This window comes from Manacus candei, unplaced genomic scaffold (assembly GCF_025592945.1).
Source record: "Manacus candei isolate 608988 ecotype Guabito, Panama unplaced genomic scaffold, ASM2559294v1 h1tg000037l, whole genome shotgun sequence".
Lineage (NCBI taxonomy): Eukaryota > Metazoa > Chordata > Aves > Passeriformes > Pipridae > Manacus > Manacus candei.
This window is the reverse complement of record NW_026138085.1, coordinates 8,293,458-8,307,574: the sequence shown is the minus strand read 5'-3', so window position 1 is coordinate 8,307,574 and position 14,117 is coordinate 8,293,458. Positions and strand designations below refer to the sequence as shown.

Below are 14,117 nucleotides of genomic sequence, written 5' to 3'. Positions count from 1 at the left end.
GTAAAATAAAGCAACAAAGTAAATGCCATGAAGAGATCCTTCTCCTGAATCCATAGTGCCCTTCATCACAGCATGAGAGCAGAAATTGAGCTTCATGACTGAATTTTAAAAATAGAAAGGTAACAAGCTTCCAACCCCAAAGTGCTGTGCTCTGCTTCCGATGCCATTTCAGGCCCTGAGAGTGCTCTCAAAGAGCACACAGCTCCACTGGGAAAAGGTGAAAAATGCCTTCCTACATAATATGTTGTCTGAACTAAGAGAATTATTTATGGTTGCTACATTTATTATACATTATTATAAACTGTAAGCTGTTATGAACTATGAAATGTTTATCATTTCACTGGATGAAAAATATCAACACTTTTCCATAAATAACTAAATTAATGTTAGACTGAATATATATGTTTTAAGAGTAAACTTTCCCTATTAAACATGTGTAAAGATAAATGCAATCTACAGCACTGTATGATACATTTTCACATTTTAGCCTCTAATCTTTTCCCCCTGGGCAGTACCTGTTCTTGCTGAAAACTACTGAAGCATTCTTCTCTACCATTTGTGAAGTGCCTTTTCTTTCATGTTTGAGAATGTGGGAAAACCACATGATAGATCATGCAGAAACTCCCCAAACCCCCTCCCTTCTACCTAATCTGCAGCACAAGGATGTCTTTATATATATATATATGCATATATAAAATCCTTCAGCACATCTGATTTTCTACAGAAGCGAAGAATCATTTCTTCAGAACTGTGCCCATCTCCTCCCACAAATGGCTTTCAAGCAGGGCTTTGAATTTTCCTTTTTAAATCATGTTCACTAAGGAGAGGGGGGAGACAGGAAGAGGAAAGGACATTGAGAAAAGGCTGAAGGGAGGAGCTGTTAAACTGATCTAATACACAAGCACAGCAGCAAGGATCCCCATCCCCACCAGTATTTCTGCTTTATGAAGTACAATTTCCAAATGCTTTACTTTAGGCCTAATAGGTCAACTGGATGTAGAATAGCTCCTGCAAATTGATAGCATCCAATAATTGCTCACACACTTATTACCTGCAGAACCTGCAGTGCCCTTGCTTTCTCAGTGCTAGAAGTCTCAGGATGACAGTCTACTTATGTCATTTTAAATATTTAAGTTAGTCTAAGAAACTTCAGACCCATTCAATATTTAAGAGACTTTTTAATTCACTTCTAAGGTGGGAAACAGAACAAAAGTGGTTTACACACAGTTTGCACTGCCCCATCTTTTGTCCACCTCTCACTTGCACCAATCTGAGTGTGCCAAGAGAGAAAGCTACTCCCTGGCTAATAGCTGTGAGATCAGCCCAGGATCAGCACAGGGCAGCACATGGAAAATTCAGGTTCCAGCTGAACCTTAAATAAACCACATTAGACATTTTTCTGCACACAAGTCAAACAGTGCAATATCAAGTGACATTCTGTGCTATGGGTATTTTCACCTCAATGGTGCAATGAGCACTCATGCTGCTTTGGGGTGCATGAGGCATCGTGGTTTGGATCTAGCATTCTTGATAACTCAGTATGAAACACCAGATTAGAGTCTGCACTTTTCACACTGGAAACACAATCACCGTGTGAGGGGAAACCTTTTTGTTTTCTTAAAAAAACAAGAAAATAAACCAACCATCCAACCAAAAAAATCCCCCCAAAACCCCTGCACTTTATTTGCTTCTCAAGTAGTGGAACATCTTTCTTTCTTCAAACTTTAGGTGCCCGCCAGACAACACACAGGCAGCAGATTAAACTGTAACTGAAAACCTCCGAGTGCAAACGAAGTGTTTCGTTCCACAGCCAGAAACCAGGTTACTGACTCCAGCTCTTTTATTCTTCCTTGCACTCCACCTGCTTCACACAACGGGTCACTCCATGCCTTTCCCTTCTGATTTTGGGTAATTGAGCTCATTGCTCTTGCCACGCTCCCTTGCCAAGCAATGCCAGGCACCAGCCTGTCACCAGTGGGACCAGTAGCCATGGCACAGGCACATCCCCACACTCATCTGAGGATTCACCAGCCTGGCCAAGCCACAATACAAACACCAAAGGCATCACTGAGCAAACAGAGCCTGGAGGTTTTCAGTAACCAAAACAAGCAGATGCCTCAAAAACTCCCCATACCCATGGCACAGTACCCAAGGTCAGCACCTTTATACCCTCCAACTGGCAAGACATCCCTGAGAACCACCTCATGTGCCTGCTTGTTCTATTTTGTCTGCAATTACAATGACTACAGGTGTCTAAATGGAGCAGCTTTCCAAACTAGAATTAGGAAGATTTGGAAAGGCTCAATTTCATAATGTGACTCTTGCAAAAGAAAGAAGAGTCCTACAGAGCTTCCAGCTGAAAGAAAATTAAACCCCATAAACCTCCACAAACTTCATCCAAAGCACTTGCAAGTACGAAAGATAAGTGTGAATCAACAGCTCCTGCCTTTAAACTGCTGGTTGGGCTCTACGTGCCCAAAAGATGTCACACACACACTTCCCTACTTCATCCCGCCTGCTGGGTGGCAGAACTCCTCCCTAGGAATGCTCTTTCCTTCCCCAGACATGGATGCCACCAGCTCTGGGAAGGTAAAAACCTCATGGCCACACGCTCAGCTGTGCCTCTTCTCAGAGAACAGACCATGGGAAGAAAAACCAAGCCCTTCCCACATCTACTTTCAGAGCAGAAGTTGGGAAAGCCATGCTGCATGGATATGGACACACTGGGATCTGCCTTCTCTGCTGAAGAGGATGGACATCTCACACCAGCCATCCTCAAAGAGTCATCGAATCTGGTGAGACAATTGGGAAGATCACGAAGCACCTACCAGCCAGCACAGCACACTTTCCTGTAGCAGGCATAAGCGATTTTGGGAAAAAATTAAAATCAAAACCCCCAAAGATTAAGAGGAAAAACCTAACTGAAGTATTTGCATCAAAGAAACCTGAATTTTAAGGCAGTGAAGCCAAGGTGGCAAATTGGAAACGACTTGCTTAAAAATGTAATAGACATTTATACACAGTGTCTGTCTACAAGACAGGATGAAAGCGCTTGTTACATCACACCCTGTAAGTATCACAGTCCTCCTTTGTGGATAAAGGAGCAGTTATATTCACCTCTGAATCACGGTCATTTGGCCACAAGTTTTGTACATATTTATATTCTTTCTTTTTTTAGAAGAGCTGGGTAATCAGACTAGCTATGGTCAACTTGACCCTTCTTTGCAGCTGCAAAAAGACTCACAGGAATTTGCAAGACTTAACTATAAGGCAAATCTTTATTTCTGGCTTCAATTGTATTTTAATTTGTGACTCATTAATTATATTATTCAACATTCACATGAAAAATAATAGTTATATTACTCGCTGGAATAAGAGTGGATCTCTGCTTTTTAGAGTTTATTCAAACTGGCAACTAATAATATTTTCCATTTGTCAAAAATCCCCAAAGCACAATGAATTTTCAATTTATTATATTTAACATTCAGTGAAGGAGGACGTTGTCACTTTCAGCACTGAAATCCCAAACAGAGAAAGTAAAACAAATCACTTCATCTAGAAACCAAACAAACAATTACATGGAGGAACAACGCCAAAAAGGAAACCAAACAGCTGCGTTTGCCAGCCCTTATTAACAGTAAAAATAACACCTTATTTCATTTTCTGAGAGTGACTTGTTATCACCTGAAAAACAAAACAAAATCTATTAGTTTACAAATGAAAAGTGTCATACCATGAAAGTGATATTCCAGCAGAAAAATACTTGGGACTGAATTATCTGTGTTCTCAGCACAAGATTCACAGATCCTAATAATCCCAAGGAGGCTGTGGGTCCCAGCCATCAGCAAAAGGAGTCATTAAAGGCTACTTTTATTGCAAAGCCCTGTCAAAAACACACATATTCTTGTGGTAATCACAGACTCGTTTAGGTTGAAAAAGACCTTCAAGATCATTGAGTCCATCAACCAAGTCCACCTCTAAACCTTGTCCCCAAGTGCTACATCTATACACCCTTTAAATACATCCAGGGATGGAGCATGAAGGATTTAGAGCAAGTTTAAGAGCCTCGTTAAGCTTTTTTTATTATTCCATTTATTATTTATTATTTATTATTTATTATTTTTATTATTCCATTCCCAATCAAAACAAACAACACAAAACATTGCACAGTAACACCTAACAGCTAATGCCAGTTCTGATTTAATTTTACTTTTGCCAAATCATATCCAAAACCGTAATTCAGGGTTGAATTACAAACCAGCAGGAACTACCTGAAGCCTAGAGCTGCCTTCTTTAGATGGCAACGAAACCCCAGCCAGGTGCCTTGTTCAGGAACACACCATCATAGCTTGCACCCAACAGCTACAACACGCTGCAAAATCAATCTGCAAGTGGGACGCTCTTTGTAAGCTCCAATACAAAGGGGAGGCACCAAAATGCTATTAACTGCTCAGTCATGAGATGCTTGTTTAACCCTCCCCATGCAGTCCAAGCAGAGCCCTACTGTATTAGTCCAATTGTGAGCAACAAATCTCACTACTTAATATGCAAATTCCCCTAGTCAGTCTTCCATAGAAGCACCATGAAAGCAGTTATTGTAACTTCAAATTAGACATGTGATATGCAGCACTGCACAGCACTCTAAAGAAAATATTTAAGAAACTGTTGTCCAGTTACTGAGAGCAGAGGTTGAGCACAATATTTGGCTTTCTCAAAGTTAATGAAGCTCCAGCACTGCATCAAACGCTGCAGGAGGAATTGATATTTTTAATAATCTCCTCTTCTAGCACGTCAATCAAACGTGCAGCCCTATTTCTACTTGTCCCTATTATCACTGCTGGGTGATAGGGGCAGCAGTAAAGAAGACAAATTTCAAACAGAATCAGCGTCTTTTATAACAAAGAAGGGCGATAAGAACTCCAGCAGGCAGGCGAACATCGTGTCAAGGAGAGCGCAGCAGCAATCAGACAGCTGCAGCCAAAAGGCCTAATCTGTAATGACTTGTCATGCCCGTGCTTCTAGACACTGTATTTCCTGCTCTTTCCTTATTCCACACAAAAACCGTCTCGCTGGACTTTACCAAGTAAGACAAAGTAATATGCAACTTCTAATAGGGGTAAGAGTTTGCCAGGAGAGAATGAACAGGTTCCTCCTTTTCCTTCTCACTGCTCCCCTTGGAAGAAGGAAAACAAATTGAGGAAGAGCCCTCCAGAAAGGACTTGCCTGTGGGGATGAAAGCTGGCAACCCTGATTTTGCTAAACTGAACACACACCTGATAAGCTGTTAAACCTTGTACCGACACAAGTGCAGAGTTTTCCAGCAGTTAACTCCAAACCCAAAGCTCTTCTGAACACACAACTGAAGAAGTCACATAATCTGGAAGTGACTGGAGAATAGCTACTTCTTGTCTGCTCTCAGTGTCCTGCAGGAATTCAGTCACCTTTGACAGGGCAAGAAGAGATGTGGTGCTTGGCTCCTGAGAGCCTGGAATATCAGGTGGGAGACAGCTGAGCAAAAGATATGAAGCAGGGAAAAGCCCTGTCTACAAACCATTTAATGATCATCCTTTATTCTTCTTTGTGTCTCCTTTAATGAGTCCCCAATAAATCCATCTCACCATCCAGGACACTCATCACAATTTGGCTCTGCTGGAGTACAACACACCGAGCAACCAGGCAAGAACTTTTTCCTATCTATGACAAGCAATATTCTGTTGAAACGAAAACTTGCTAAAAAGAGCAGCGATAATGAAATGGCTGGTACCAATCTGCAAAGACCATTTCATTTCCAGCAGGATGGGCAGAGCAGCATCTGTTAAATTCTTGGTAAGGAACAGACTCTTCCTGCTTCGGTCAATGCAAACAGAAACATGCAATAGTATTTTTGATTAGCTCAGTCTCACACATGGAGACACACCTGAGGATATACAACAGCTCTCCGGATACACACAAGCATCTTGACCTTGAAAAATACCCACAGTAAGAGACAAAGAAAGCACACGTGGCCAGGACATGCCGTCAGCTGCACCGAGCAGCAGAGAAGTAACGGGAAGTGCCGGCGATTGACAAAAAGGCTGAGGAGAATAGAGGGATGTGACAAATCCTCATCTCAGTTCCAGTGATACAATTGAGCACAATTTCTCCACTCCCCACAGCACTGCAACAGACCGAGACTGGGATGAATCAGACTCGAGATCTGGCTCCCACTTTCACACAGCATCACACACTGCTACTACTGTCTAATCAATCTCTTGACCACTCGTAATTCTCCAGGAAGCTTTTCCTTTCTGGGAAAAAGACAAAGCCTCCCCAAAGTCAATCATTGGCAATGCTCTGGTTAGAACCACAGTGTTTCTGTTCCAAAACACCTTCCTAGGATTTATAAATATTCCGCCCCTGCTCACTGACAGCAATCTGAAACCAAAAACACCAGGTTAGGTCACAGCCCCAGAGGTGGAGGAAACAAGCCTTATTTGGGGAGCAGGAATAAGTCATCTTTCTGCACAGGTCTAGTCTCCAAATCATGTTCACTTGAGCTTCAGCTGGCTCATGCCTTGAGACAGAAGCCCCCTTGAGAGATTTCATACTTGGTGTGGACGTTTGCAGAATTCGTAAAGCTCAGAATTTGTGCAGGCTGGACTTTGACATCTGGGGAGTCAGATTTACAGAAGATATTTTGAGGCTTTTTCAGTTTAACCTAACCCTCCTTTTTTTCTTGTGGAGAGGCAGGAACAGATACGTAACGTTACAAAACAGGCTATTGCACACTGTAGCTGATTGTTTAAGACAGTCCTAAGAAGCTCATAATTCAACTGAAATTTCATCGCTTCTCACTTCAGCGAGACAACCTTAAGGAACATTATCCTTAGAGCATGAATCAACACGAGCCAGCTGACACGCATTTCACATCTCTTACATCTTGAAACCCCAGCTGCTGTTGTAATGCACCAAGCACAATGGGTTATTTAACCCCAGAGCAGCAGTGGGCTGTGCCATGGAAGCGCCACACAGGAATATGCTCCAAGCAAGTCCACCTGGGACAGTATTGTGTGCACAACCCGGACAGAGACCACCCACCTCATGTGCTGCTCACTGGGTGTGTAATCTGACTGTTTTACAATATCAGCCAAACTCTGGTAATGTTTTTTTCCCCATCTCATTCATTCGATACCACAGGCAAGATAAGGGGGAGGAAATTAAACTGAGGCTATTTCTGCGACATGATCTCACCTCATAACACCTGGCTACCAAAGCAGACCTCAGGACAAACATCAGCAGAGCATTTAATGTTATTTTTCAGTCAAGATTTTTTGGGTATGTGATGATTCCTGCCATTCTTTTCCTCGATTGGTCCATTCCACATGACACTCCTGTAGTTTTTTTACTAGTTGATAAGTCTGCTTAGCACAGATGCATTTTTGGTAACTCCCTTCTTCCCCTTTTTTTCCTAATAGAGAAGAGTAAGGAAGACTCATACTAGTCAAAACTATAAAATTCCTCTGAATGACAATGATGTGATTAAATGCAAGGGAGGTCATGGAGTCTCCCTCTCTGGAGAAATTCAGAACCCACCTGGACACGTTTCTGTGTCATCTGCTCCAGCTGACCCTGCCTTGGCAGGGGGCTGGACTGCATAATTTCTAGAGGTCCCTCCCAACCCCAACTATTCTGTGATTCTGTGAAATCTCACACAGTTCTTAGCAGCTGGACTTACTGGTATTTCTATGAACTCTGTATCTGGCATTAATCAGCAGATGATTGTTTCAGATACAATTGCGAGTGCTGCATTTTTTTACATAATGGAATGACAGCAAAGTCACTGATATAACAGAACATCCATCAGCTGGGACACCCGAAATAAAACCAGACTGATAAATAATATCCCGTAAGGTACAGGGGAAAATGTAGACCTATGTCAGCAATTTTCATCCTGAAATCTATGGACCCTGCACGTGTAAGGACTACTTATAAGTCAAGTGTCCCATTGATAGGCTGACTTTAAATTACTATAAAGCATATACAGCTCAGCTGGAGAACATCAGGGGTCCACAAACCTACAAACGTTGAAAAAGCAATCATTCAGGCATTTAAGTAGAGAAAAACATGAGGGTAAGGGCCGCTCACACTGCAGCAGTGTTTCCACACAGGCTTTGCTCCCTAAGTAGGTGTGCACATGCACATGAGTGAGAACACGCTGCTCCAGCACCTCAAGTCGGTGGAAATCGATCACTTAGCATGGGAGACTTAGGCTGGAGAAAAGCATCCATCCTCCTCGGCGAGAATAAAAAGGAAAACAAACCCCAAACCCGCAGCAGCGCCAGGATCTAAGTGAAACGAAGAATCATTTTCCGCACACCACAAGGAGCTGAGCCCAAGGAAAACAAACTTTAGGAGCCCCAGGCAGGCCCTTTCCCCAGCCTGTCTTTTATTTCGCCAGCCGCCTGCCCCGGGGCCGCGCCGCGGAGCCCCGGGCACTGCTCTCCCAGCACTGACCCCCGACACAGCCCCCCCGACAGTGACCCCCTGACCCTGAATGTCCCCGGCAGAGCCCCCCGACCGGCCGGGGCAGCGGGGGCGAGGCGGGGGCTCTGCCCGACGGGGCCATCCCGCCGAGCTCCTGCACGGCCCCGTCGCCCCGGGAAAGTTCGGCCGGGGGGGAACAGCCGGGGGAGAAGCTGGAGGAGAAGCGGGGGCAGAAGCAGGGGGAGCGGCCGGACGCGGCGCCCCGAGGCCGGCGACGGCAGCGCGTCTCCCCCGCCCGCCGCAGGCCCCGGCCCGCAGCGCCCGCCCCGGGGTCCCCCCGCGGGCCCCCCCGGCCCAGCCCCGGCGCTCACCTCCGGTGCCGTCCGAGTTCTCGTTGAGGCTGCCCGAGGAGTCGTGGTGGGAGCCCACACACCCGCCCATGGGGCCCGCAGACCCGCCGCCGAGCCGCCCCCCGCCCCCCTCCCCTGCACCGAGCTCCGCCGCCGGCCGGGCAGGCGCGATGGCTCCGGAGCCGCCTCCCCGCTCGGCAACACCGCCCCCGAGGCGCGGCCTCCGCCCGCCGCCCGGCCCCGCCCGCCGCCCGCGGGGCCCGCCCCGGCACCGGGCCGGCGTGGGCACCGGCATCGGCACCGGCACCGGCACCGGCACCGGCATCGGCACCGGCAGCGGCATCGGCATCGGCATCGGCATCGGCATCGGCATCGGCATCGGCACCGGCATCGGCACCGGCAGCGGCATCGCCATCGCACCGGCACCGGCACCAACCCCGGCTCGGCAGCGTCGACGGGATGCGGGACCACCCGCGGGGTGCTGGGGTCGGCGAGGCCGGGTCACCGGTGCCGTGGGTGCCGAGATGTGTTTATTTCCTTCTTACAGTGCAGCCTACGGCTTTCCCCCTGCTTTCCTGTGCTGTTTGTCCCATCCCTGGAAATGTTGCCCCATCCCTGGAAATGTTCGTGCCCCATCCCTGGAAATGTTCAAGGACAGGTTGGATGGAGCTCTGAGCAACCTGGACTAGTGGAAGGTGTCCCTGCCCATGGCAGGGTGTTGGAGCAAGATGAGCTTTAAGGTCCCTTCCAACCCAAACCATTCAATGATTCTGTGATTTGTCTCTGCATATGAAGAGAAAGTCCACACACGCTTGGAGATAAACCTCTGTCCCACTAATCATCCAGCCACCTCTGTGCTCTCAGACTGCCCGTTTAAAATAAAAATTTAGCAAAATCAGTACTTCTTGTTCAATCTGACCAAATAGACTTCATTTCTCTGAGAAGGAAGGTTTTGACTTTTGTGCACTTAATGCCTAGCTGGGTTATCTGCTTTCAGTAGCAATCCCACTGTGGGATCAGGGAGTTATGGTTCATACACTATCAGATGCACTGTAGCTCCTTGAAACGATCAGCAATAAGTCAGAACATTTGAAAAATGGAAGCAGACAGTGCAAAAAATAAAGCATGGTAACAGACTGTGCTCTGGCTTCCCCACACGCTCTGCTATACGCGGCAGTTTAATGTTCTGACACACAGAGCAGCAGAAAACAAAACTCAAGCTGAGCATATTTTTCCTCCATAAAGATGACATTGCAAATGTGTTTTTTAGAATTAGCATAGCTGTTTGTGGAGTTTCTGGTCACTGCGGTAAAAGGAACGGATGGACAAAGCCGTTTCTCTACCATTAATTTCCCTGCATAATCTTCATACCAAAAGCCCAGCCAGCCTTTGGGAAGGCTCTTGTGTTGATAATTAAAATCCCAAATGTATGAGATAAGCTGAGTGCCAAATGCCGAGCACTTTGTCATCTGAGAACAAAAAGGCATAGAGCTCATCTGCTTTATTGGGTCCAAATGGGGAGGTCAGGAGTGGTAAGAAAGTCTAAAGAATGATTATTAGAGTCTGAACTCAGGCCCACTAATTACAACAAACGCAAAAATTCCTTGTCCGTGCAGACATTCAGACTAGATAAAGGAAACGCACAGAGCTCAGTTGTTTTCTTTTCAGATTTTATCTGAAAGCCACATGGGGGTTTGCCTGAATATACATGGGTGTAATAAAAGATATCACAGAATCACAGAATCATTGAGGTTGCAAAAGAGCTCCAAGATCATTGAGTCCAACCTGTGACTGATCCTCACCTTGTAAACTGGACCAGAGCACTGAAAGCCACATCCCATCATTCCTCGAACATCTCCAGGGATGGTGACTCCACCACCTCCCTGGGCAGCCCCTTCAATGCTGGAGATATGCCATGTATGTACTGGGGGGGGATTGAATGTGATTTGTTCCGAATTGTAGAAATATGGAAGATAGTTTAGTATGTTTGCAAATTTTCCTAAGAGTAGGTGTGAGTATATCATCATCAGAGTACAGCAGCTCTGCAGGGAAATCATGGATTGCAGTGAGGCCCTTGGGTTGCATACTGGGAGGGCTTTTGGATATCATGCTGCCCAGTGAGATCCCAAAAATGCCTATCTGTGAGGCAAAGGATGTGTATGTGTCAATGCAACATTACTCTGTTCCATAACAGGGTGGCTGCAGGACCACGGGCTGGCGTGGGAAAGTATGTCCCCACTGAGACAGCAGTCTGCTTGTGGAGCCTTGGAATAACACATCAGTGCCTGTTTTTCCACGTGTTTGGTACTGAACTCTTTCATTAGATACCTCCTTGCTCTCACACACAGCGTATATAGTACATACATGTGTATCTGTGTGTATATGAACACTCAAGATGGGCCAAAGTCAATATTTACCCCATGTATCAGAAGGTGCTTGCAATGTACTAATAAAGTAGCAAAGACAAACCAAGACTTTTTCTAAATGGGCAATATATTTTGAAGGTTATGTTCCTCCTCAAAATAAGTTTCACAGGAGGCAATCAGAATTTCTGCCCTGCAATTTTAGCTCTGCTCCAGACACCCACTGTGGCCTTGGACAAGACACTTAAGCTCAGCTGCTCTATTTCTATTGGTAGATTAGAGTTTGTCTACACATCTCTTGGGGGTATGACCAGGATTAATTAATTCTTTCTCTTTATTACTTGCTAACTGCCTGCAGTGCATGAGATGTAAAACACTGTACATCAAAAATGCCTTTTCACAGATTAAATGGTGCAATGAGTTGACTATTTCATATAGGTACCACTGCCCTATATGGTTGGAAATGATTATTTGAGGGTAGCAAACCCTAAATTGCCAACAGCTGAAGGATTTTCTTTTGGCACAATTCCTGCTGGACTGTGTGTTGTACTGGGAGCACCAGAGCAATGGGGTTTGTGGCCAAGGAATGCAGCAGTAGATCCCCATATACATTATGTTGGAGCAAGTCCAGAGGAGGCCAGCAAGTTGATTACAGGGATGTAGCACCTCTCCCACAAGGAAAGGCTGAAAGAATTGGGATTGTTCAGCCTGGAAAAGAGAAGGCTTTGGGGTGACCTGCTTGTGACCTTCCAGTACCTGAAGGGAGCCTGCAAGAAGAATGGAGAGAGATTATTTACAAGGGCTTGGAGTGACAGGACAAGGGGAAATGGCTTCAAACTGACACAGAGTAGGTTTAGATATTAGGAAGAAATTGTTTATTGTGAGGGTGGTAAGGCCCTGGCACAGATTGCCCAGAGAAGCTGTGGCTGCCCCATCCCTGGAAGTGTTCGAGGCCAGGTTGGAACAGGGCTCAGAGTAACCTGTTCTAGTGGAAGGTGTCTCTGTCCAGGGCAGGAGGGTTGGAACTACATGATCCTTAAAGTCCCTTTGAACCCAGGATATTTTATGATTTCATCATTGTCAGGGTTATTTCCTATATACTTCAACATATTAAAATATTTTATATACTTCACCAGTTTTTCTCTCCACTGTTTGCTCGCAGTCAATGGTGGTGGATTTTGCCATCACATGATGATACAGTGTGATAAATCTCTGTTCTCTGATGAGTCAGCTTTGTGTGGGAACAAGTATGAGATGCTGACAAATTGCATCAGCACTGAAACTTCTGTCTCAGGCATCAACATTTTGATTTTTATCAGTGCTACCCAGGGCCATAGTATCAAAGTCTTTACTTTTTAAGTGAAAGTCTTCTCAGATCTCTTTCATCCTCCTTTTGACAGATGGGAAAGAGAGACATGACTGATGAGGTTATTTGCCAAAGGTCCCACAGGAAGCAAAAGCAGGAAAGAACCGTGGAGTCCAACTGCTGATCTTCCTCCTCAGAGAATCTGAAGAAATGTAACAACTTGCTATTTTCAGATTTACTTCCACATGGCTCTTCCTGAAAGCTAATGAGACTGCAGCCTCATTTTCGGAGACGACATGATGGAGATTTCCCTGACTCCATATGATGCACAATACTTCTGTTTAGATGCGGTTTTGAGGAATGCTGGCTCTCATTCCAGAATTTCCAACAGCAAATTTTAGGCTGATTCCAAGCTAATATAATCCATCCCCTAAAAAGCCATAGCAAAGCAACTGGTATCCATCTCCACCACTGCAGTGCTGTGTCAAAATGATGTTAAACTGAGCAGAGTTTATTTTCCTGGAATGACCAAGGGAAAGAATTCTACTACACAGAGGGATCCCTGTGGCTGAGGAACCCATTAGACATCAGGAGCTGGCCAAGTATTAAGAGAATGAAGAGTCTGCCAAGTCCTGCTCATGCCTCCCTGTGCCCTCTGTTAGTGCATGTCCTTCAGCACATCTCCAGGAGCCCAAACTCATCGCTCCAAATGCCTTGGCACACACCTCTTCTGCAGTAAATGCTGGGATGGGAAGTTTGAGCTTCTGAGGGAATTTCCATCAGCTGGAGAGAATATTGCTGTGGAGAACAATGTTATGTTTCTCTCCTGACCTCTGCAAAGCCCCATGCCTACTCCTGTGGACTGCTTTGGCAGGTTCTTTATCTTGTCTCTGTTAATATCAGAAGGAACAGTGATGCTTCCACTTGCTTTTATGTGTTTCTGCAGAGCTCTGTAGTTTTGATCTTCAGTTGCTGTAGAAAAGGGGTCACTGAAAAGGCTAAAAATTGCTATTTAATGTGCAGCATCAGAGGTGCTGGTAGGAATCTCTACGGGTGGCAGATTCTACTGCAGGAATCCTGTTGGACGGGGCTTGGATCAACATGGTCTAGTGGAAGGTGTCTCTGCCCATAGCAGGGGGGTTAGAATGAGATGACCTCTAAGGTCCCCCTCAACCCTGGCCATTCTATGATTCTGTGAGGGAGGTTTCGCTAATGGTCAAAATATACATTTTAAAAAAAAATTAATTAACTTAGACTACTAAAGAAACAAAAGTGAAACGCTGCTTCCCTCCTGTGGTGACCTTCCTGATTGCACAGCAAAACACTACAATAAATGGCACATTTTAAGTGATTTTTAAAAATTATTATTATTATGCTGATGACATTGCAGCTGAACAGTCACTCACATCCTGCTGTTATTGTTACAGTGCTGGAGTGACATTTCCAAAGCAGAACAGTGCTTTGAAGCACATGAAGCCCAGCTCTTGCTACTCGGCTGTGATGGAAGCCTAGAGAACCTTATCTCGTTACAACCTGCTGTTTGTGGAGAAGTTCTCCTCTTACAGCTGCATTTGAATTGATTCTCTGCTCTGGTGGGTGCAGGAGTGTAGTGTATCAATGTGCTAAATAATGAAG

At 45.3% G+C, this 14,117-nt stretch overlaps 1 protein-coding gene and 1 long non-coding RNA gene across 8 annotated transcripts in view; one reads left to right on the top strand and one right to left on the bottom strand.

Annotated features, from left to right (window-relative positions):
• The window catches only part of UBTD2 (ubiquitin domain containing 2), a 51,593-nt gene extending 42,505 nt beyond the window's left edge, over window positions 1-9,088 (bottom strand). The window contains exon 1 of one of the 2 annotated variants that reach the window (XM_051793623.1): window positions 8,835-9,088. In XM_051793623.1, coding sequence (XP_051649583.1) covers window positions 8,835-8,904 — 70 coding nt within the window. In that variant the 5' untranslated portion in view covers window positions 8,905-9,088. The remainder of the gene's footprint in view (window positions 1-8,834) is intronic. The other variant, XM_051793619.1, reaches the window with a different exon arrangement.
• Window positions 1-14,117, top strand: part of LOC127473698 (uncharacterized) — a 901,041-nt gene that overhangs the window by 770,693 nt on the left and 116,231 nt on the right. The window lies entirely within an intron of this gene.